The 24,357-nt window shown below is 37.7% G+C and overlaps 1 protein-coding gene across 4 annotated transcripts in view; it reads right to left on the bottom strand.

The window, feature by feature from the left end:
* Window positions 1-8,783: 8,783 nt before the first annotated feature.
* The window catches only part of RBBP8 (RB binding protein 8, endonuclease), a 114,039-nt gene continuing 98,465 nt past the window's right edge, over window positions 8,784-24,357 (bottom strand). For all 4 annotated transcript variants that reach the window (XM_023742054.1, XM_004387922.2, XM_023742056.1 and 1 more), the window contains 3 exons: window positions 15,183-15,279; window positions 11,948-12,089; window positions 8,784-9,400 (listed from right to left, as the gene is read on the bottom strand). In XM_023742054.1, the coding sequence (XP_023597822.1) occupies window positions 9,303-9,400; window positions 11,948-12,089; window positions 15,183-15,279 (337 nt within the window). In that variant the 3' untranslated portion in view covers window positions 8,784-9,302. The remainder of the gene's footprint in view (window positions 9,401-11,947; window positions 12,090-15,182; window positions 15,280-24,357) is intronic.

The raw sequence follows: 24,357 nt of genomic DNA, 5'->3' as shown, positions 1-24,357 counted from the left end.
GAGCTTAGTCTTATTGTTTCTCCTCTGTATGTGACTTTTTGTTTTTCTCGAGCTGCTTTCAGGATTCTTTGTCTTTGGTTTTAGCAAGTGTGATTATGATACCCCTTGGTGATTTTCTTTTGGGGTCTATCCTATATGGGGTTCGTTGAGGTTTTTGGACGGTCAGCTTTTCATCTTTCATGATATTGGGGAAGTCTTCTGTCAGCAATTCTTCAATGATCCTCTCTGTGTTTTCTGTTTTCTCCCCATGTTCTGGAACTCCGGTCACTCATAGATTCTTGCTTTTGATTGTCTCCCACATAATTCTCAGGGTTTCTTCATTTTTCTTTGTTCTTTCTTCTGATTTTTCCTCAGAGTTCTGTCCAAGTGTTTATCTTCAATTTCACTGATCCTATCTTCCATCATTTCAGACCTGCTCCTCAGCCCTTATATGACACTGTCGATTTCTGAAATCGTGTTGTTTATCTTGGATTTCTAATTGTTGTTTTTGTATGATTTCTAGTTCTGAATTTATTTTAGCATTTTGTTCCTGTATTATTTTCTTGAATTCTTTCAATTTTTTGTCTGTATTTTTCATGAATTTGTCTATTTTTTCCTCATTTTTGTCTGCTTTTTGCTTCAACTCTTGGATAATTCTTAATATTAGAGATTTGAATTCCCTATCAGTTAGGTCTAGTGCCTTTTCTTCTACTGGAAGGTCATCTGGTATTTTGTTTTGGACACCTACTGGAGCCATTCTGTCCTGTTTTTGTAAATGTTTTGATACTGTCTGCTGTCTTCGGGGCATTCAGTGGTTATTTTCCTCATTTATTGATTGTAGATTTGTTTCGTCCTGCTTTTTTGTTCTATTTGGTTATGTCTGAGCACACGGTGGGCGTTCTTTGTTGTTTGCTTGTCTGTGGGCATGATACTTTTCACCTTCTTCTCCAATGGGCAGGGTCAGTCACTCAGTATGGTACAGCAGGGCAGGTCCAGCTGAAGGGGAGTTGCTGGGATGGGTTGTTTGTGGCATGTCCCAGGGCTGACAGTGTGGACTGGGAATCAGTGCAGGGCAGGTTCCAGTAGGCCGTGCCTGTGCTGCTTGGGAGTGTGATGTTCAGTGCACGGTGCAGATAGGCAGGAAGGAGGGGGTAGTTTGTGATGTGTGGAGCTAAGATGGGTATGGGAAAGATGAGAGAGAGGAGACAGGAACAGGAGGCAAAAACATACACACAAACAAAAAAGAGTTCTAAGGGAGCTTGCTATTGGAGTGGAGAGATGAGAGACTGAGAAATGAGGAAAAACAAAAATAAAAAAAAAAAAGAAAAAGGGTAAAAGAAAAAAAATGAATAAATCGAGAAACTGGAAATGTAGGGGAAAAAAACAAGAAAAAAGAAATGCTCTCGGGGATGTCCCTGTGCGTCTGCGCAGAGTAAGGGAGTAGCTTCCAACACTCGTGATACTGTCGGGCTAGAAGCGGCTCCCAAAGTGAGAAAAGAAAAAGAAAACAAACAAATCAAAACAGAACAAATCAGAGCAAACAAACAAACAAACAAAAAAGCCCCGGGGTCCTACCAGCATGGTGGCACGGACCAGGAAGCAGTTTCACAGTCAAGCAGTGTTTCGCAGCCTTTCAAGAAGAAGCAAAGATGGCGCATGGAGCCAGGTATTTGAGACAAAGGAGGAGGAGGTAGTGAGAGGCAAGGAAGAAATCTAAAGAAGTGGAAAAAAGCAACACCAGCAGCCAACAAAAGGCACTCGGAGCTGGCCAGTGCGGGCGGGTGGAATCCAAGAGACACCGGGGTGTTCCCCGGCCAAGAGACTGTGGCTGCAGGAAGAAGAGCAGGCTAAGTGGGGGTCAAGAAGGGTGGGGGTGGGAAAGCCTGTATCACTGGTTACCAGTTGTTCTGTCTCCTGATGGAAACTCCGTGAAGCTGCTTTCTCGTACTCCCTGTTCGCTGATCTCTGATAGGAGTCCAAGATGGCAGATCCGTACTTCGGTAGCTGATAGGGGACCTCTGCATTTATCTCTCCTCATTGTTCTCGGCCAGTTTCTTATTCCATTTGGTGCTTGGCTGAGTTCTTTATTTCTTCATTTGATGCGTAGGATTGCAGGATTGATGTGTGACTCTGTTTGACTTAGTTTTTCTGCTCTTTGCTGCGGAGGGATGGTGTGGTGCTTCTGACTATAGCGCCACGTTGTCTGGAAGTTGTTTCTTTTTGTGTGTAAACACATGAGTTTTTACAGTAGTGGTCTCATACAATATTTGTCTTTTTGTGATTGACTTATTTCACTCAGCATAATGTCCTCCAGTTTCATCCATGTTATGAGATGTTTCACAGATTTGTCATTGTTCTTTATCATTGCATAATACTCCATTGTGTGTATGTACCATAGTTTATCCATTCATCTGCTGATGGGCATCTAGGTTGTTTCCATCTTTTTGCTATTGTGAACAGTGCTGCAATGAATATGGGTGTGCGTGTGACGGCTCTTATTTCTCTAGAATATATTCCTAGGAGTGGGATTGCTGGATCGTATGGTATTTCTACCTCTAGCTTTCTAAGGAAGCACCATATCATTTTCCAAAATGGTTGTATCATTTTGCATTCCCACCAGCAGTGCATAAGAGTTCTGATCTCCCTGCAGCCTCTCCAACATTTGTTATTTCCAGTGTTTTTTACTCGTGTCAGTAATGCTGGGGTGAGATGGAGTCTCAATGTGGTTTTAATTCGCATTTCTCTAATGGCTAATGATCGCTAGTATTTCCTCATGTGTCTGTTGGCAGCTTGAATGTCTTCTTTGGTGAAGTGTCTGTTCATTTCTTTTCCCATTTTTTAATTGGATTACTTGTCTTTTTCTTGTAGAGGTGTTGGATTTTCTTTTAGATTTTAGAGATTAGACCTTTGTCTGACTTGTAATGTCCAAAAATTTTTTCTCTTTTTACTCTTTTGGTGAAGTCTTTTGATGAGCATTAAGTGTTTTAATTTTTAGAAGATTCCAGTAATCTAGCTTATCTTCTAGAGTTTTTGTGTTGTTTTTTATGGTTTGTATCCTGTTAATGCTGTGCATTAGGGCCTCTAGCACTGATCTTATTTTTTCTTCTATGAACTTTATAGTTTCTGGCTTTATATTTAGGTTGGTCTTTTTTTTAATTTGAAAAAAGAGATGGCTGCTCTGAAGCTTCTAAGACACCAGATGCTACTCACCAAAGTAGAATGTAGAACATTTTCTTTATGCACTACATTATGCCAATTGACCTAGATGTCCTGTGAGACCATGGTCCCCAGCCCTCAGCCCTAGTAACTCAGTCCCTCAAGGTGTTTGGATGTGTCTAGGAAGCTTCTATGACTTTGCCTTGGTCAAGTTGTGCTGACTCCCCCTATAATGTGCGTTGTCTTTCCCTTCACCAAAGTTAACCCTTGTCTGCTATCTAGTTACTGATTTCCCCTCCCCACCCCTCCCTTCCCTCCTAACCAACAAGGATTGTATTTTTCTGTGTGTAAACCTTTTCTTGGGTTTTTATAATAGTGATCTCATACAGTATTTGTCCTTTTGTGATTATTTCACTTAGCATAATGCCCTCCAGATTCATCCATTTTGTGAGATGTTTCCCAGAGTCATCATTGTTATCATTCCATAGTAATCCATAGTGTGTATGTATGCTTGGAATATTATCATAGATTACTAAAATTCTTTTTTGTACACCTGACTATATACCTAATCACTCCCTATCGCCCAAATATATATAGTCCTATCTGATGATTCTATCTAAATTTGTGCATTACTACCCAGCTCAAAATATTTTCAGAGAATGCTCGAAGGTTAACATTTTGCTATTTAGCTTTCCTGGTTGTCTTAAAGGGAGTCCTAGCAGCATACTGGTTAAGTGCTCAGCAGCTAACTGAAAGGTGGGCAGTTAGAATCCACCAGGCTCCACGGGAGAAAGATGTGGCAGTCTGCTTCTGTAAAGATTTGCAGCCTGGAAACCCGATGGGGGCAGTTCTACCGTGTCCTTTAGGGTTGCTATGAGTCGGAGTTAACTCAATGGTAACGGGTTTTGGTTTTTGGTTGTCTTAAGCAGCATTTCTTATATTTGCCTGTAACAATGATCTGGGGAACTTGTTAAAAATCTAAATGTTCAGGTGTCCTCAACACAGTGAATCAAAATCTCCAGGGGAGTAGTCTGGGAATCTCTGTGTACCAAGCTTCTGCGGAAATTTTATGATTAGGTATTTCTAGTCCTTGTACCAACAGCATTAACATCACTGAGGACTGAGATGTTAGAAATGTAAATTTTTGGGCCTCACCTCAGATCCACTGAGTCAGAAACCCTGGGGTGGAACCCAGTAATCTGTGTTTTAACAAGACTTACAGGTGACTCTTAATGTAAAGTTTGACCACCCTTGCCCTAGCTTGTAACAATGATTTAGGGCAATGGCTCTCAATCATGGCTACACACTAGAATCACCTAGCAAGCTATCAAAAACACCGATGCCTTGGCTTCACCCCGAGATATTCTGACTGAATTGGTCTGCGATGCAGCAAATATTTGGATACTGAAGCTGATGTAAAAATTACCTGCCATTCATAACTTATTTCACTGTTTTGTATTTATCTAGCCTTACTGATGAGATTTATAAGTAAAGGTGATAAACTTGAATGCTTGCCACCAAAATATCACTATTTGTTTATTGAGGGTCTGTTTAAGATTTAAGGTATCTGCTACAAATGGTTTGAAAGCCACAGAGAGACTGAAACCATATGACCTCTAGGGCTCCTTCTGATTCTTAATATTCTAGCCTTTGCACATTCAGATTAGCTCCCATCTAGATTGCACTGTCTCCTCCTCTCTGCTTCTCTAGGTCCAACTCATCCTCAAGACACATTTCACATTCTAATTATTCTTAGTGCTTCTTTGGTATTCAGCCTAAGCTTCATTGACCTCTTAGGCATCTTTTTATGGTCTCCCACTGGGTAATAAAAGGATCTCACGTATCTCTTTGTATCCCTAAATGCCCAGTATATGGTAGGTACATGTTTATTTTTATCTCAAGGCCATAAATTCTTGTCTCTGCCATTTGTTTTATTCCAACAACAGCTACATTGAAAGCCCTTTTTGCCCAATGAGCTTTCATTACTGTACCAAAGGTTCAGCTCCTATTTATCTAGAAAATTTCCTTTGATTGTCCTACTCAGCCCCTAGTGTCCACTGATTATTTCTACAAAAATAGCTCTCTTCTGGCCTCTGCTGGTGTGATAGCAGACAACTGTTTCATAATTCTTGGCTTAAGTGAATGCTAAAGGACCCAAGCGTAAGGATGCTTGTTTTCTAAGGAACCATTCTAATCGCATTAACTTAGCAAAGAGAAAAGACTTTGAGATGTCTCTTAAACTGCTGGGCTTCTTGAGAATAGACAGTGGACAGCAAAATATTAGATGTATTTCAAATGCTTACTTCTGAAGAGCATTTTCCAAAATTAATGTTTGCTAAGACGCAAAAAAAACCATTGCCTTTGAGTCAATTCCAACTTATGGCGACCCTACAGGACAGAGGAGAACTGCCCCACAGAGTTTCCAAGGAGCACCTGGTGGATTCAAACTGCTGACCTTTTGGTTAGCAGCCATAGCACTTAACCACTACGCCACCAAAGGAACTTAAGATGTAAAGGATAACAGATAATTCTTAGGTGTATGTTTAAAAGCTTGCTTATTTGGAGAAAACCTGTCAAATTTTACATGATCCTGACACTGTAGCTAGTATTGTGCCTGGTAAAGTGCTTGATAAATATTTGTTAAATAAATGAATTAGTGTTATTTGCTTTATGGAACACTATTCCTTTTTGTAATTGAATTATGAATTAAAGACAGTCTTGGGAGAATATTTGCAGTCTTTCAGATTTCTTGTATATTTTCAGAGGGCCTAAGAATGCCCTCTATGAGTTTTTAAATACATGTGCTAGATGCAGTTGAAACTGTTACGTTTGAACTAGTAACGTTTGAACCTAACAACAGCTGCCATTCCAGTTTGACTTGGGGAACATTTTTCACTACATGAAAGGGATTAGGACATATCTTCTATTTCATCTGGCTTTTCTCTCAAGGTAACATAGTATGCCTTCTACATACATTTGGGTATCCATGATTAACTCATTTAATTTGTTGCCTTTGACAACCTTAGGTTTCAGATGGTTTATCAAAGGCAGGAAAGGTGTTAATAAAATGTTAAGTGCTGATGTACAGGATTTGCATATTTCCAAAGTTCAAATCAGAGGATCTCAACTTTAAAAACCTTGCAGACTTTTAAAAGTATATATAACCAGTGACTGACATATATTTGTATGAAAGTATTATCTAACATGTATAATGCTTTACAAAATATAAACCAAAAAGAGAAAAAAACCCGAATCTGTTGCCACTGAGTCGATGCCAACTCACAGCGACCCTGTAGGACAGAGTGGAACTGCCCCACAGGGTTTCCAAGGCTGTAATCTTTTGGTTATCAACTTTTTGGTTAACAGCTAAGTGCTTAATGACTGTGCCACCAGGGCTCCTTATGTAAATTTATACAAATGATTATTTATATACATTACCTTTTTTAAAGGAAAGCTTGTGCACTAAGCATTATGAAGTGCAGTTTTGAATTTAAACTCATCTTTCTAATGCAAGTATGTTTTTTAAAGTGTCTATTTTATTACTCCATTTAATGGTATAGCTGGTCAATAGCAGATAAAAAGGGAAACCTTAGTTCACCCAACCTCACAGGGTGACTGAGGGTAAAATGAAAAAATGCTAGTTACAAATGGGTTGGATAGCTGCCACGATGCTATCAGGGAGACAATCTCTAACTTCCTGTCTCTGCTTCGGCCTTCATTTAAAAAGCAAAACCCACTGGAGGTGTAGAGTTCTAACTGCACATCCTGTGGTGTCCTGTTCAAATCCAGATGGTCTCTCAGACTCCTGGTCTTTACAAGTACTATCCTGTAGTGGAGGAGCCCTGGTGGTGCAGTGGTTAAAGTGCTCAGCTGTTAACCAAAAGGGTGGCAGTTGGAGCCCACAAGCCGCTCCTTGGGAGAAAGATGCGGCAGCCTGCTTCTGTAAAGATTCTGTAAAAAACCCTATGGGGCAGTTCTACTCTGTCCTATACGGTTACTGTAAGTTGTAATCGACTCAATGGCAGTGGGTTCTTGGTTTATCCTGTAGTGGGTAAGAGTTCTGATTCTGGACTTAGGCAATCCTGGGCTCCAATCTCATCTCTACTAGTTATTAGAGGTAGCCATGTGACAATTCTGGCCATTTAGAAATGAGGGGAGTGGCTTTCTGGAAAACAAATAAATGGCATATACTTCTTTCTCTTCCCTTCTTCTTGCCAAGAACATGGACATGATGGGTCCCTGATGGCATCATGGAGCTGATTACCGCCTTGGACTGCTGACCTCCAGACTAAAAATTTTTAGAGTGAGAAAAATAAAACCCGTCATCAGTTGTTTACCCTGTTGTTTTCTGGACCCATTTTTTGTAACTTAACCTAATCAGTAAGTAATACAAGAATACACAAGATTATCTGAGGATTAAGAAAGAAAAGTCTATGTGAAGAACATAACTCAGTTCCTGGCATATAGTAAGTGACCAATAATTGCTATTATTCTTGGGAGATTAGTTGACTGCCAGCAGAGAACGAAAATCAAACACAGGTCAAACAATTTGGAAGGGAGGAAAAATGCTGAATAGAAGCTATGATACAGTTGTAAGAAATTCACAGTAACACCCAGAACCAAATGATGTACATAAGTGCCTGTCATACAGTAGACACTCATAAATGTAATTTCTTTCCCTTTCCTATAGGAAGAGAACACAAACTGATACCATTTATTCTCATGGGAACCATGATCAATGAGGAAGACTAGACTGTAAGCAAAGAGATTTTAGAAATTCTAAGAAAAGATTATCATATTTTTATGCAAATAACATGCGCTTTCTATGTTTGCCAACTGCACCCTCCCCACCACAAGGTATTTTTATAACACGCTATGCTAATGTTTTTTTTTTTTTACAGCAACGTGGTAACACAAATTGGCACAGTGGTGCCTATAAAGATACCTTGGGGGAGGCACAGTTGGCAAACAAACGTAGAAGACGTGTTACTTGCGTAAAAATACTGTATAAGGACATCATGCTCGGTAGAGGGTCCGCAAAAAAAAGGAAGACCCTCAATGAGATGGACTGACACAGTGGTTGCAACAATGGGCTCAAACACAGCAACAACTGTGAGGATGGTACGGGAGTAGGCAGTGTTTTGTTCTGTTGCACACAGGGTCGCTTTGAGTTGGGAGCCGACTGATGGCACCTAACAACATAAGGTTATTTAGATTTTAGTGAGGCAGTTCATTCAGAGTCTCATGTGCTCCCATTTATGTAATAATACTGTCAAGGTATGAATTAAAGGAACACACAGATGTTGATTAATGCCACTAGAAATGATGACATACGTGTGCTCAGTCATCTTAATGACTCAGACACTAGACCCTTGAGGGATAGAAAGTTGCTATATAGAGAAATCTATTTTGATGCCAACTTGGAAGTTCTTAACATCAGTCAAGCAAGAGAAAGAATATAATTAAACACAGTGGGCAGAGAACGCAACAAATTTAGCTTGAAAAGTGGACGAGGAAAAAAGTATGATGAAAGCATGTAAATATTATGATCAGATCAGAGAATTAAATTAATTTGTATTACACAGCAAAGAAAAAAAGGTTGATATTCATGATCACCCCAGAAGGAATTTACTACAGAGTAGAGTCTCTCATTTCAATTTAACAAAAAAAGCAGCTGGACTATTCAAATTTAGCCTTTTTTAGATCTAAATGCCAGACATTGGTATGACCTATAGAAGAGCAACTGATGAAGAGAATGAAGATCTGTAATGATTACTATGAAGTTGCTGCTAAATGTGAGTATAAAGGCAAGACGGAAAGAAAAGATCGGAAGGCAACAAATCAGACAAAAACTGTATTTTCAAAACTGTAATTGGGAATTACCAAATAAAGTAAATAAACACCTCTTAAGTTAGAGTGCAAAAATGAAAGCACCTTACTGTTTTAAAGGTGCAAAAGCAAGAAAACACAACATAAACTCATCCACATTTTAAATACTTGCTTCTGTGGTGGGTAAATGCCATTTAAAAACATTTTCAATAGAAAATTGATTTATAAATCAGTTCACGGAAGACTAAAAAAGAAAAAAATCAGTGTTTAATACCAACTTTAACTATAAATAACTAAAAATGAAAAAATTGTCCTCTATCCTGTTTTTGCTTCAACATCTATGTCTTCTGCTCCTTGCCTTTTGGAGAAAACATTGCATTGTAAGGCTGCCGTCTTTTTGGACGAGGACGGGGATCAAGATCTTCCTTAATGTAACCTTAAAATAAAAAATTACAAATTTAGAAGACTGTATTTATGACATACATTTCCTTCTGCATATATCTAGTAAACATTTGTCTTATTTAATGCCTCCGAAGTTTACATGAGTCTTCTGATCATGACTGTGTGATGCTGACAAATGACTTCACTACTTCACATCAGTCTCCTCATTTATAACGATAACAGCAGCATACACATTTCTCACTTGCTTTTTACACACATTATCTCAGATAACTCTCAGATTCCTTTGAAGTAATTCCCACTGCGCCCAGGGAAATTAAATGATTTACTCAAGGTCATAAGGCTAGGAAGTGGATGAGCTGGGACTCTGCCCAGTATCTAATACCAGAACCAGAGCTCTTCAGCACTTTCTTGTTCTGCTTCCCATAGTATGCACAAGGGACAAACTGCTAAAGAGGAACTCTTTACCTTTATGATAAATTCCAGGTGCATATCAAAAAGACTTTTCATGGTAGCTATTTCCCAGGGTGTCTCCAATCACGTAATCTGCAGGAGAGGACTGTGCTCTGCCATACCCCTAGGCCATAGCTAACACAGGCTCCATCTAGATTGGCTGATTCTATTTGGTGACCAGGCAGAGACATCATGTCAAGACTTAATCTAGCTTGTTAGTGTGGAAAGTGGAAATCTGACAACAGTTACCAGAGACTTTGCATTTTTTGGAGACACTATCTTATAACTAAATATCTGGAATTTCTCCAAAAGTAGGGGAGCTTTCCCCCCAATGTTAGTCATTTAGCTGAACCATCAGGACCCTAACTTGAGAATAGTCCCTATAGATGGCAAGGCTGAACTGAAATTCTAGGTGGTATTCTTTATCATTTGAAATTTACTCAATGTTACTATACTTTCTTGTATGGAGTCCCTGGGTAGCCCTCAACTACTAGCCCAAAGGTTGGAGATTTGAACCAACCCACAGGCACCTTGAAAGACAGGCCTGGCGATCTGCTTCCAAAAGGCCACAGCCTTGAAAACCCTATGGAGTAGTTGTACTCTGCACACATAGGGTTGCCAATGAGTCAGAATCGATGGCAACTAACAACAACCTACCTTCTTGTACATAAAGATTTTATTATGTTTATCTCTAACTACAAACACAGACTTGAAAACTAAACCTGTCATAAACCTAAAATTCAAATTATAAATATTCTGAACATTACTGTATTTTCCAGTCACATCTCAGAAGACACATCACATTTTCATAAAACTCATTATTTAAACCACAAGACATAGCCTATAATCGAGTGCTCTGCAGACCATGGAGAAAATAGCAAAAAATACTAAAGAGTTCAGAACAAGTCTCTGCTTAGCTAATATCCTCCCTCCTTTGTTTATTTTTATCCAACAGGTATTATTGAAGTATAGCTGGCATACAATATACTGTACATATTTCTGTGAATATTTATTCCTTATTTTTATGATGATTTTGAAATAAAATTCTTCATAAAACATGAGTGCATTCTCTAATTAAAAAAAGTATCTGTGGCAACATTCCTTTAATAACAAATGAGTTTTAAACTAAATATGCCAAAAACAAAAACAAACAAACAAAAAAAACCCCAACTCTATAAATACAGTAATGTAGGAAGTAAAATCTTGAACTAAAAGAGGTCCCTTCATAAAGATTAGCTATTACGTGCTTCTGCAAGCTCCCTTGGAATGATATTTTCATAAAAAAGGGTTTGTGAGACAGATGGTACTTAACTGAATAGCTCTTAAAGGCTAAGGATTCTAGAACATTTCATTTAAACCAATGGTTGCAATAAAGTTCAGACCTAATGGCTTCGACTGATTATACTGCCCAAATGCTGGGTAAGTCCAGATTGGTAGAGTTAGCCTGAGCACAGAAAGGGAAGTATGCTGCAACATGAGGACATCAGAAGACTACACACAGCTTTGGGAGAAAAGTCATACAAAACCAGGGAAGCATGTACACACATTTTTTAGCAATATGCCTGCTGGTGAGTGATAACACTGATAAGATAGTGAGAACAAAAATCACAACTTGTGACTCTTTTAAAACAGCTTTAAAGCTGCATACTTTCTCAAATTATATTAAATATAAGTGCCAGATTTGAAGGAGCTGTGTGTCAGCAATCTTCAAACAAACAAGGTCCTTTTTACCCAAATATGGTTCATAAACATCCAACATTCTTGACAAATGAGGTTTTCAAATCCAAAATTCAGGGTAATATCTTTAAAAAGATGTTCTCTTTTTAACAATATAATTGTGCTGGTAATTTCTATAATTTATTTTATTAAAATGAAAGAGAAATTGAACAATAAACCAGAATATACACATAATCACATTAAAGTGATTATAAATGATCTCTGATCCCAATTAAATTACTTGAAGAGCTGAAGGTAAGCCTTTTATCTCTAAGAACTTGTGTTTATGTCACAAAACTACCACTCAATTTGCAGCAGAAGGTAAAGAGAACCATGGAGAAAAAGTCTAATGTTAGGCTTGGGTATAAATGGTATTTAAAAATATATATAAATTCCCAAATATCTATGTTCTCACCTCTCTCCATACAAGTCTGAGTAGAAGGAAAACCAACTTCCCAAAAATTCTCTGGTGTGTTGGGGGGAATGTAGCGGAATCGGTGTCGTGAGCAGGAAGCCAACTTCTTTTCTCTTTCTTCTGCTGGAATATCTGCATAATACTAATAATAAAAACTGGTAAGTTTTTTCACTTATGCTTACTGATTATTAACTAGAAGCTAAGGAAGGCATTTATTAAAGTATTCAACATTCTAAGGAAACAATACTCATTCATGACAATGCAAAAAACCCACTGCCATCAAGTCGATTCTGACTCATAGCAATCCTATAGGACACAGCAGAACCACTCCATAGGGTTTCCAAGGCTCTTATCTTTACGGAAGCAGACTGCTACATCTTTCTCCCATGGAGCGGCTAGTGGGTTCAATTGCCAACCTTCTGGTTAGCAGCCAAGTGCTTTAACTACTGAGACACCAGAGCTCCTTTTGATAATACTAGTAATTAATACTTACACATAGTATTAATTACTTACTGACATTAATCAGTGCTGGTGCTGGTCTGTGAAATGTTTGTTTCACAGATGAGAAAACGAGCTTGTATCACAATGTAAATCAACATACCACTTCCTTCATTAATAAACTCTTGGCAATGAAAAAAAAAAGCCAACTGAACTTTACAGCGTGATTTGGTGATGCAGCTAATTTATATATTAGCACAAACTCCTCATCTCTGTCAGACCAAACACAAAAATCCAGAGACCTGCACTTTGCATAGCACTACTCTCAATTATTATTTGGCTATAACATGTGTGTTTCCAAGTAATTTTCATAACTTTACACTTTTTAAAATAAATTTTCAATTCGAATGTTGCAGGCTTCATGACTTCCCTCTTTAAGCTGTATTTTTCAATTAGGATCAAATGCATACTATTTTTTGCAACTGTGATCATAAAGAACTTGAACTTCATGCAAACAATGATAGAAATTTCATGTAAAAACTGTACAGGTCTTTAAGTTCTAGACCTAAAGAAAACAAAACAGTAGTTTAATGTTTACATAATAGAACATGGATGTTAGGATCATATAATCCAGCAAATTCCTTCATTGTACATTTGAGAAACTGAAAATCAAAGAAGTGATAATTCACATAGGATATTACAAATTGAAAGACAGATTTAGGACTAGAACTGAAGGTTGAAGCAAAATTTTTAATATATTTTTCTTTTATATAGATTAACCATCGGCTTTATAGTATCTCTGAAACACCTTTTCTTGTGGGGGAGGGGTATCTTTCTCACCGCCACTGCCATGCATACGAGTCTTTGTTACCTTACCCTGGGCTTTGGGATAGGGCCTTACAGAACCATGCTTTATTGGAAAAAAACAATGTTACCAAATTAAAACATATTCAAAAAACAACAGTAGGCTACTGCAGCTGCAACACAGCCAGCAAGTGGGACAGCGGTAGAATATGAAGTCAGAGAGAAAGCGAGGTGCCATGGTTTGTTGTTTCTAATGAAGACTTTGAATGGGAAGACACTGAAGAGTTCCAGGTGGAGGAATGACATGATTTAACTTTATTTTAAAAAGATGATTAAAAAAAAAAGTTCATTCATTGCTATGTTAAGTACACTTAAAGAGACAAGACTGAAAAGACAAGGTGAGCAGTCAGAAACTATTTCAACAGCCCAGACAAGATAAAATGGTGCCTTGGTCCAGGGGGTTAGTGGTGGAATAGTAAGTGGTTGGAAATGGGATATGTTCTGAAAGCACAACCAATGGGATTTGCTGACAGACTGATTATGGGATGTGAAAGAAAAGAATAGAGGATAACTAAAAGATCTTTGGTTTAAACAACTAAAGAGTGGAAATGCCATTAGTGACATATGGAAGACTCAGAGGTGAGGTTTGGAAATTGGAGGCAGAAACGTTTGCTTTTGAACATGTGAAATTTGAGGTGATGATTACACATCCAAGAAGGTAAGTGGAACAGACAATGGGATAACTTTAGAAACTGTAAGTATGTGAATGGTATTAAAATATATGGGAGTGATACTTTCACTTCTGGTCATGATGGAGTAACAGGGAACAGGTTTACTTTCCTAACTTAAACCACTAAAAAAATTGAAAAAAATGTATGAAACAATGGTTTTCAGAGATTGAACAACAGATAGTGCATGAAAAGATTCCTGACAGATGCAAATCAGCAGTGTTTCTAGCACAAGAGCTTTTTCCTAACTGGCAGTTACTAGTTCCAGACTGTAAAGAGTGATGGTTATTACTAATACCTGGAGACTTACTCCATGTTTCTCAGTTAAAAAATCATGATAAATTTGATTTGTGCTAGGAAAATTCATGATATAGAAGTTTTGCTTGTTTATCAAACTGCTTTCCAAATGAGTCATACCATTCTGAGTATATAACAGCATATTTCTTACCAAATGCTTATTGCATTGATCTAATCACATTTTCACACATAACTTTAATGTGCTTGGTTATCAAATTTTCCAACCCATTGTTAAATAGGAAATTTAAAAGGGGAAGTAAATTGCTGGAGGCACTCATCTGATAGCTAATGGGTAGCAATGGAAGGAATAAGAACAGCATGTTTCAAGAAAACACAGAACCTGCCTGGACCTATTTAACAGGGTAATTAGTACTATCTACTTCAATAGTCCAAGGCAGCCATTAGTATTAAAGGAAAATATAATTGTGTCTATGGGTGAACTAGAACCTATTCATCACATTTTGTTTAGGAAGAAAAATGGGAAAAAACCAGAGTTTATGGTGGTACTGGTTATTTAGAAAAACAAAACAAAACAATTATGAGTATGCCTCATTTCCCAAGACTGCTTGTATAAGTAATAAATGTCAAAGTTTACTACTGAAATATCAAAATTTTCTCCAAATACTATATATATAAGAGCATCTGCCATGAAAGGGAAAATTAAACAAACGTAAGTAAACAGAGAAAAAAGAAAAGTGGCATAAATGTCTTAATCTGGTAAGAAGAACTAGACCTTAGGCTCCAGATTCACTTAACGAAAATTTAAGAGAAATTGAGAACTTTCATCTGTTTATATCTCTCCCAGGTCACAGTCTGTATACACTGGTTATTTATTCCTCCTATTATTCCTGGCTCGAGCTAGGTTTCTAGATACAGTATGATCTGTATCTGTGACTTCTTAAATCATGCATTTATGATCTATAAAGCCATAATTAAAAGAACTGGACAGCATTTACATCAGTACTTACAATTTCACATTCCTTACATGTGTGTCCAAGCAATTTTCTTCTCTCTTCTTTTTTCCGAACCACCTCAATATGAGGAAAATTTTGTAAGCTAGTCTCCCTGGGGGCAAAACATGAATTAAGTTTAAAATTAATCCATTTGTTACTATAAAGATATTTGGTTTAGGATTTAAATTAACAAAGGTGAGAGATGAGAGGAGAAATAATCCCAAAACATTCATTCATTGAAATGCTTATCCATTTGTTAGAGAAACAAATATTTCTTCATCCATTCTACATCAAATATTTATTGAGTGCTTACTATATGCCACAGGGGCCCTGGCAGTGCAATGGTTAAGCGCTCCATGGGAGAAAGATATGGTGATCTGCTCCCATAAAGATTACAGCCTATAAAACCCTATGGGGCAGTCCTATTCTGTCCTATAGGGTTCTGTGAGTTGGAATCAACTCGATGGCACACAACAACTATATGCCAGGTGTTTTTAACGGTATTTTTCTCTTTAACTAAAAAAGATAACTATTATTTCCTATTTCTGCCTCTGACTGGCTGAAAATAATGATTAGGTTAGGAGGATACATCTATAGTCAACTGATTTTTGACAAGGGTATTAAGTCCATTCAATGGGGAAAGAAGAGTCTCTTCAATAAATGGCGGTGGAAAAATGGGGTTTCTACAAGCAGAAGATTGAAATATGATCCATGCCTCACACCACACACAAAAACCAATTAAAAAATGGATTAAGGACCTAAATGTGAAAAACCAAAACCATACAATTCTTAGAAGAAAATGTAGGGCAAAGACTGTGAGACCTAGTTTTTAAATGATGCATTATCAGGTATGATAACAAAAGCATGAGCAGCAAAAGACAAAATAGATATTGAGACCTCATAAAAATTAAATATTTTTCTTTATCAAAGGATTTTATCAACGAAGTGAAAAGATAACCTACAGACTGTAAGAAAATTTTTGCAAATCATATATCCAATAAAGGTCTAATACCTAAAATATACAGTGAAACCTGTGAGAACTGTAATGCAACAGGACTGCCATGTTTTTCCGAGTTTTACAAGTTTTTCGCCTTTGACAAGGTGCAGTCTTACCACTTTTCTACTGTTTTAGTGGAAAATATTTGAGTTTTCCTTCTCTGATAGGTTTCCACTTTACACAGGTTCTGGCTTCCGCAGGTTTTACCGTATATAAAACTTGTACAACTTAACAACAAACAGACAACCCAATAAAAAAATTGGCAGAGGACTTCGACAGATGTTTAACCAAAGAGAATATTCAAATGGCCAATAAGCACATTAAAAGATGTTCAATGTCATTAGCCATTCAAAAAAGAAAAAAACAACAAACTCATTGCCATTGAGTCTGACACACAGCGACCCTACAGGACAGAGCAGAACTGGCCCGTAGGGTTTCCAGGGAATGCCTGGTGGATTCGAACTGCCGACCTTCTCATTGGTAGCTGAACTCTTAACCACTACGCCACTAGGATTTCCCATTAGCCATTAGGGAGATGCAAATAAAAACTACAATGAAATACCACCTCACCTATTAGAATGACAATGATTTAAAAAAAAAAGGAAAACAATACGTGTTGGTGAGGTTGTGGAGAAACTGGAATCCTCATCCATTGATGGTGGGGCTATAAAATGGTACACCCACTATGGAAAACGGGCAGTTCCTCAAAAAGTTGAACACAGAACTACCATATGATCCAGCAATTCCATTCCTAGGTATCTACCCAAAACAACTGAAGGCAAGAACGCAAACAGAAACCTATACAGCAATGTTCATTGCAGCACTTTTCACAACAGTCGAAAGGTGGAAACAAATGAAATGTCCATCAACAGATGAATGGATAAACAAAACGTGGTACATACACACAATGGAATACTACTCAGTCATAAAGGGAAATGAAGTCCTGACGCATGCCACAACATAGATGAATCTTGAAAACACCATGCTGAAGAAAATAAATCACTTGCAAAAGGATAAATATTGTATGATCTCACTTACGTAAAATAAGCATATATAGAAACCAAAGATTATTAGTGGTTACCAGAAGTGGGAGGGAGGGAGAAAGGGGTAGTTTTTGCTTAGGGGGCATTGAGTTTATGTTACTGGTGATGGAATGATTTTGAAGAGGATAGTAAGAATGGTTTGGCAACTTGAAGAATGTAATCTACAATGTTACTAAATTGTACATGTAGAAATTGTTGAAGGTGTATGTTTTGTTATGTATATTTTCACCACAATTGAAAAAAAGAAAGGTTAGGTGGTTAAAATAAAATAACCTATTTAAAAAGGAATAATGTATTATTAAACTCAGGAATTGTATTCTATAACATAACCAGGAAAGGGAATATTCCCTCTGTTAACTCAGTTTTCTAGTACTAAGAACTCTGATTTCAGGGTTAACTTACTCCTCCCTTAAGTACAGATTCACCTGTTTATAGGCCATTTGACATTTTCTCTAAAAGAAACATTAACTTTTGCTGCCTCCACCCACCCTGAGTTCTTCAAAATAACAGGCACAATTATCATTTGCACTTGTACTTAAATGTATCAGATCCTATTGTGAACCAGTGCAAACCTAAGAATGGCCAAAGCCACTGAGGTTTGATTAATATGCTATGGAGTACTTTAGGAAGAAAATGCAATCAAGAACTACAAAACTTTTACTAATATACTTATTATACCTATTATACTGCCACGGTAGTCAAAACAACCTGGTAGTGGTACAACAACAGATACACAGACCAATGGAACAGAACAGAGAATCCAGATATAAATTCATCCACCTATGAGCAGCTGATATTTGACAAAGGCCCAAAGTCTGTTAATTGGGGAAAAGACAGTCTCTTTAACAAATGGTACTGGCATAACTAGATATCCATCTGCAAAAAACTGAAACAAGACCCATACCTCACACCATACACAAAAACTAACTCAAAATGGATCAAAGACCTAAATATCAAATTGAAAACGATAAAGATCATGGAAGAAAATATAGGGACAATGCTAGGAGCCCTAATACATGGCATAAACACAATACGAACCATAAGTAACAATGCACAAGCATCAGAAAAGAGACTAGATAAATGGGAGCTCCTAAAAATCAAACACTTACGCTCATCAAACGCTTCATCAAAAGAGTTAAAAGACAACCTACAGACTGGGAAAAAATTTTTGACTACGATAAATCCGATCAGCATCTAATCTCTAAAATCTGTAAGATACTGCAAAACCTCAACAACAAAAAGACAAATAACCCAACTGAAAAATGGGCAAAGGGTATAAACAGGCACTTCGCCAAAGAAGATATTCAGGTGGCTAACAGACACATGAAGAAATGTTCACGATCATTAGCCGTTAGAGAAATGCAGATCAAAACTACAATGAGAGATCATCTCACCCCAACAAGGCTACCATTAATCCAAAAGACACAAAATAATAAATGCTGGAGAGGTTGTGGAGAGACTGGAACACTTACACACTGCTGGTGGGAATGCAAAATGGTACAACCACTTTGGAAATCGATTTCGCGCTTCCTTAAAAAGCTAGAAATAGAAGTACCATATGATTCAACAACCCCATTCCTTGGAATATATCCTAGAGAAATAAGAGCCATCACACGAATAGATATATGCACACCCATGTTCACTGCAGCACTGTTCACAATAGTAAAATGATGGAAACAACCTAGGCGTCCATCAGTGGATGAATGGATAAACAAATTATGGTATATCCATACAATCGAACACTACGCAACGAACAACGATGAAGCTGTGAAACATAACATGAAGGAATCTGGAGGGCATTATGCCGAGTGAATTTAGTCAGTCACAGAAGGACAAATATTGTATAAGACCACTATTATAAGAACTCAAGAAAAGGTTTAAACACAGAACAAAACATTCTTTGATGGTTACGAGGGGCAGGAGGGAGGGTGAGGGTTACTCACTAACTAGATAGTAGACAAGAATTATCTTAGGTGAAGGGAAGGATAGCACTCACTACAGGGGAAGTCAGCACAAATGGAAGAACCAAAGTTAAGAAGTTTCCTGAATATAATCAACACTTCGAGGGACAGAGTAGCAGGGGTGGGGTCTGGGGAATATGCTTTCAGGGGACATCTAGGTCAACTGGCTAACAAAGTTTATTAAGAAAATGTTCTGCATCCTACTTTGGTGAGTGGTGTCTGGGGTCTTAAAAGTTTGCAAGCGGCCATCTATGATGCATCTATTGGTCCCAACCACCTGGAGTAAAGGAGAATGAAGAACACCAAAGACACAAGGAAAGTATTAGCCCAAGAGATAGAAGGGCCATATAAACCGAGACTTCATCAGCCTGAGACCAGAAGAACTAGATGGTGCCCAGCTACCACCAATGACCACCCTGACAGGGAACAAGAAAGAGAGTCCCTGATGGAGCAGGAGAAAGGTGGGCTGCATAACTCAAATTCTAGTAAAAAGACCAGACTTAATGGTCTGACACTGGAGTAACCCCAGAAAGCATGGCCCCTGGATTCTCTACCAGCCCAGAACTAAAACAATTTCTGAGGCCAACTCTTCAGACAGGATTAGACTGGACTGTGGGACATAAAGTGATACTCGTGAGGAGTGTGCCTCTTAGCTCAAGTAGATACAAGAGACTAAATGGGCAGCTTCTGTCTGGAGGTGAGATGGGAAGGCAGAGAGAGGAGCTGGTTGAATGGACATGGGAAATCAGGAGTAGAAAGGAATGTGCTGTCACAGGATAGGAAGAGCAGTTAGGGTCACATAATGTATGTATAAATTTTTGTATAAGAGACTAACTTGAAATGTAAACTTCCACTTAAACTACAATAAACAAAAAAAAAAAAAAAGAGAAAAAAATATAGATACTTAATACTCTGTGTTAAAAAGCCCAACATAAACCAAACAATAGTTTAGCTTAATTAGTAAAGAACGTATGTCTTGAGCATTGTGTTCTTTTAAAGAATTATCTATATGTGATCAAGTTGACAACAGCAATTTAAAAGGTTATATGAGAAGCTTAGGGGGCAGTGAGTGGAATAATTTGGAAAGGGACAGTGAGCATGGTCGCACAATTTGAAGACTATAATCAATGGCACTGAAGTATACATGTAGAAATTGTTGAATTGGTGTGTTTTTCCGTGTATATTTTCACCAATAATAATTAAAAAAAAAAGCTCAACATAGAAAAACCCAAACTTACAAAATAGGTAAATGAAGAGTTAAGTGATGGCATATATATTTTGTTTATAATAGATAAAAATGTTCAGTAAGGTTAAACAGTCTAAGTCACAAGAATTGATTTTTAAAATGACTTGTTAGTAACACATCTATTCCTCTGAGGTATCTTGATCCACATTTAGGGTAACATGCCCCTGTGGTTGGCAAGAATGTTCTTTCCTTCAGAAGAAAGCTTTAACTGTTCTATTTCAATTAAAGTGCTCTACTGCTAACCAAAAGGTCAGTGGTGTGAAACCACCAGCGGCTCCGCAGGACAAAGATGTGGCAAGTCTGCTTCTGTAAAGATTTACAGCCTTGTAAATCCTATGGGGTTGCTATGATTCGGGATCGACTCAATAGCAGTGGGTTTGGTGTTTTTGGTTTAGGGTTATAGGACTTTGTTGTGTTTAACTTCCAGAGCCCTCAACTTCTGAGCAATCTACGAATTAAAATGGGAGACCAAGAAAAGGACAGATTAAAAAATGCTGCCATAACTATATTTTCTTTCAATTAGTTTATGGAACCTGAGCTTACGTAGAATACAATTTGGCCATAACCTTTCCTCTGAATATTATCTATTCAGTTTCTGCAGTGCACTATAATGCAACAGGGAGTATGCTAGTAGACTGGCATCTGTAGTAGACCTCAAAGCCTCACCTAAGAGATTACTAAGTAAGCTTCTTGTCCCTGATGTAACATAGCCCATCTTCCTGGGTTTGCTAATATTCTCAGTGGGGAAAGGATATACATATACATATATATATATAGTAATACTGAGTAATATTCTCTGAGCGAACTCAGACTTTTACCATCCCTACACCTTTACCCACCTCCTGTGTCTCCAGTTTCCAATGGCTTTGGAATAAATACAACTACTCATATTAAAAAAAAAAAAAAAAGTTAGTGACCCTCAAATAGGAAATATTTAAAATGATAGTTCTTACTCTGCAATACTACTTCTAGGAATCTATCTCAAAGATGCACAGACAAAAATATGAAAAGAGAATGTACAAGGCTATTCATTGTAGCACTAAGTATGCTAGCATAATTGTAAACACACAAATGGCCATCGATGGGGAATACACTATGGTACAGTTACACAATGCAGTACTATGCAGCTAAGAAATCAAACAAGGAATATCACTATATACTATTATTAGTGATTTCCAGGATATATAGTTAAGTGAAAAATGCAACGTAGAGAAAGGGTGGTTGGTCAGTCTGTCTCTTTATCTACCTATCTGGCATAGTACCATTTACCTAAGGGGGGGGGAGTGTATTACTATATATATAATATACATATGTATGTATTTGCTTTTATTTTTTATAATGGAAATTATAAAATTTTAAGCAAATGGTTACCTATAGGGATAGAGAGCTAACAGGGTGAAGGAGACAAGGATAGAAGCCAGACTTAACTGAAAATATCTTGTTTTGTAGCTTCTGGTACCATGTACAGAGCCCTGGTGGTGCAGTGGTTAAGAGCCTGGCTGCTAACCAAAAGGTCAGTAATCTGAATCCACCCTGCTCCTTGGAAACGCTATGTGGCAGTTCTACTCTGTCCTGTAGGTTCGCTGTGAGTTGAAATTGACCTGATGGCAAAGGGTTTTTGGTTTTGGTACCATGTACACACTTTTTCTACTTTTTAATGAAACAAACCTGGGTACTGAGCTGGTGGCATAACCACACAGAAAATAATTAATCTGAGTGACTTTTAAAATACAGTAACTTGGCCATACGTTTCTAATAGAATGTATCTTAAGGACTGTCATGGACTGAATTGTGTCCCCCCAAAATTTGTGTATCAATTTGGCTAGGGCATGATTCCCCATATTGTGTGACTGTCCACCATGTTGTCATGTGATGTGATTTTCCTAGGTATTATACATCCTATCTCTATGATGCTGATGAGATGTAATTAGCAGCAGTTATGTTAATGAGGCAGGGCTCAGTCTATAAGACTGGACTGTGTCTTGAGCCAATCTCTTTTGAGATATAAAAGAGAGAAGTAAGCAGAGAGACAGGGGGACCTCATGCCACCAAGAAACAAGAGCCAGGAGCAGAGCGTGTCCTTTGGACTCGGAGTACCCGCACTGAGAAGCAACTCGACCAGGTGAAGATTGATGACAAGCATCTTCCTCTAGAGCTGACACAGAAAGAAAGCCTTCCCTTGGAGATGACACCCTGAATTTGGACTTGTAGCCTACTAGACTGTGAAAGAATAAACTTCTGTTTGTTAAAACCATTCGCCTGTGGTATTTCTGTTATAGCAGCACTAGATGACTAAGACAAGGACAAACAGAATACACAAAAAAAGTCTTGAAACATTTTCATTAATCATATTATTGGTGGTATTTGTATTATTCTGAGACTACCCTATGTATGTATTGTGGAATAAAGTAAAATGAGGAATTATACTGGTGGCATTTAGACGTGGGATTTTCAGCAGGCAGGAAAGGAGATGCAGGTATGAGATGGTGGAGGTTAAATAAAAACCCCTGTACAGGCAGTCCCCAGGTTACCAGCGACCTTCTGACTTACGGACAACTCATACCTGTTCTTTAATGTTATGTAAATTTGCTCTCACTTTGAAACGACTGAACCAACTCCTACTCCGACAAATTTTTTATCCCAATCACCTTCACTTGCTGCATACACAGCTTTTAAATCATTGAAAAGGCTTTTACCCTTTTTTTGTGCTAAAGTAAAGCTAAAAAAGAACCGTATGCACCTGTTCCAACTTACCTACAAATTCGACTTAAAGACACAGTTAGGAAAGGATCTCGTTCATAACCCAGGGACTGCCTGTAGTCCTAAATTTTAATTGGAGTTATCAGTATGAACAAGTATAGTTTATCTTTAAAAACAAAACAAAAACCTTATTCCTCTCTGTTCACCTAAAAGGTCTAGAAACAATGAGTAACCACAGCAATGATCAACCCTAGAGCCCAGACTGTGGCCTAAATACCACTTCTCACTAAAATAAACTAGGGCTCCTACAGAAATGGTAGATTTCAGGCCAATGGTAAGAAGTGTACAAGAGAGCCTAGAACATCTTATCCTACGAGAAAATAAGGAAACTATGAAAGACTTCCAGGGTACTACCAATTCACAGAGGCTTCCACTGGGCAAAGATAGCATAATTTGAGCATCAAGAAGGATAATTATGGCGATGAACTGAAACACATCTAACATATTTAAATCCATGAGTTTATAATGACACTTAATGGGAACCTAGGAACCCTGGTGGCACAGTGGGTAAAGTGATCGACTGCTAACCAGAAGGTCAGCGGTTTGAAACCACCAGCAGCTCCGTGGGAGAAAGATGTGGCAGTTTGCTTCTGTAAAGATTTACAGTCTTGGAAACTCTATGGGGTTGCTATGAGTTGGAACTGACTTGACGGCAGTGGGTTTGGTTTTGGGTTAATGGGAACCTAATTTGCTGTGTAAACTTTCACTTAAAACACAATAAAACATTAAAAAAAAGTATAAGGAATAACTTTTCTTATTGAGTAATTTATTTTGCTAACAATGTAACTTAAAGAAAAAAGGTACTAAATTTTTTTGAATTTATGACTATACCTTAATTCACTTCAAGAACGAACAGTGTATGACTGAAAGTAACAGAAATTTGCATTCTTTGAACAAAAAGCAGAAAGTAGCATTATGGCTCAAAATCAAGATGCTTAAGTTTGTTTTAATGGTTTGAAAATCTGTATAAAATAACCCTGAAGCACAATCTAAGGCTCAGCCCTTACACTACATAAAAGTTATTGTACACAGTTTAATAAATTCCCAAAGTTCAAATAAAGTTCAAAATAAAAATGAATAGTTGTATTTGTAGTAACTGTTAAATGAGAAACTATTTTGTTCTGTAAGCCTTCATCTTAAGTGAGAATAACAGCACAATTGGAAGAGCGCAGTCAATGTCACT

Source organism: Trichechus manatus, unplaced genomic scaffold (assembly GCF_000243295.1).
Source record: "Trichechus manatus latirostris isolate Lorelei unplaced genomic scaffold, TriManLat1.0 scaffold00199, whole genome shotgun sequence".
In the NCBI taxonomy this organism is placed as follows: Eukaryota; Metazoa; Chordata; class Mammalia; order Sirenia; family Trichechidae; genus Trichechus; species Trichechus manatus.
The sequence above is the reverse complement of the archived record's forward strand: the minus strand, read 5'-3'. Positions and strand labels throughout refer to the sequence as shown.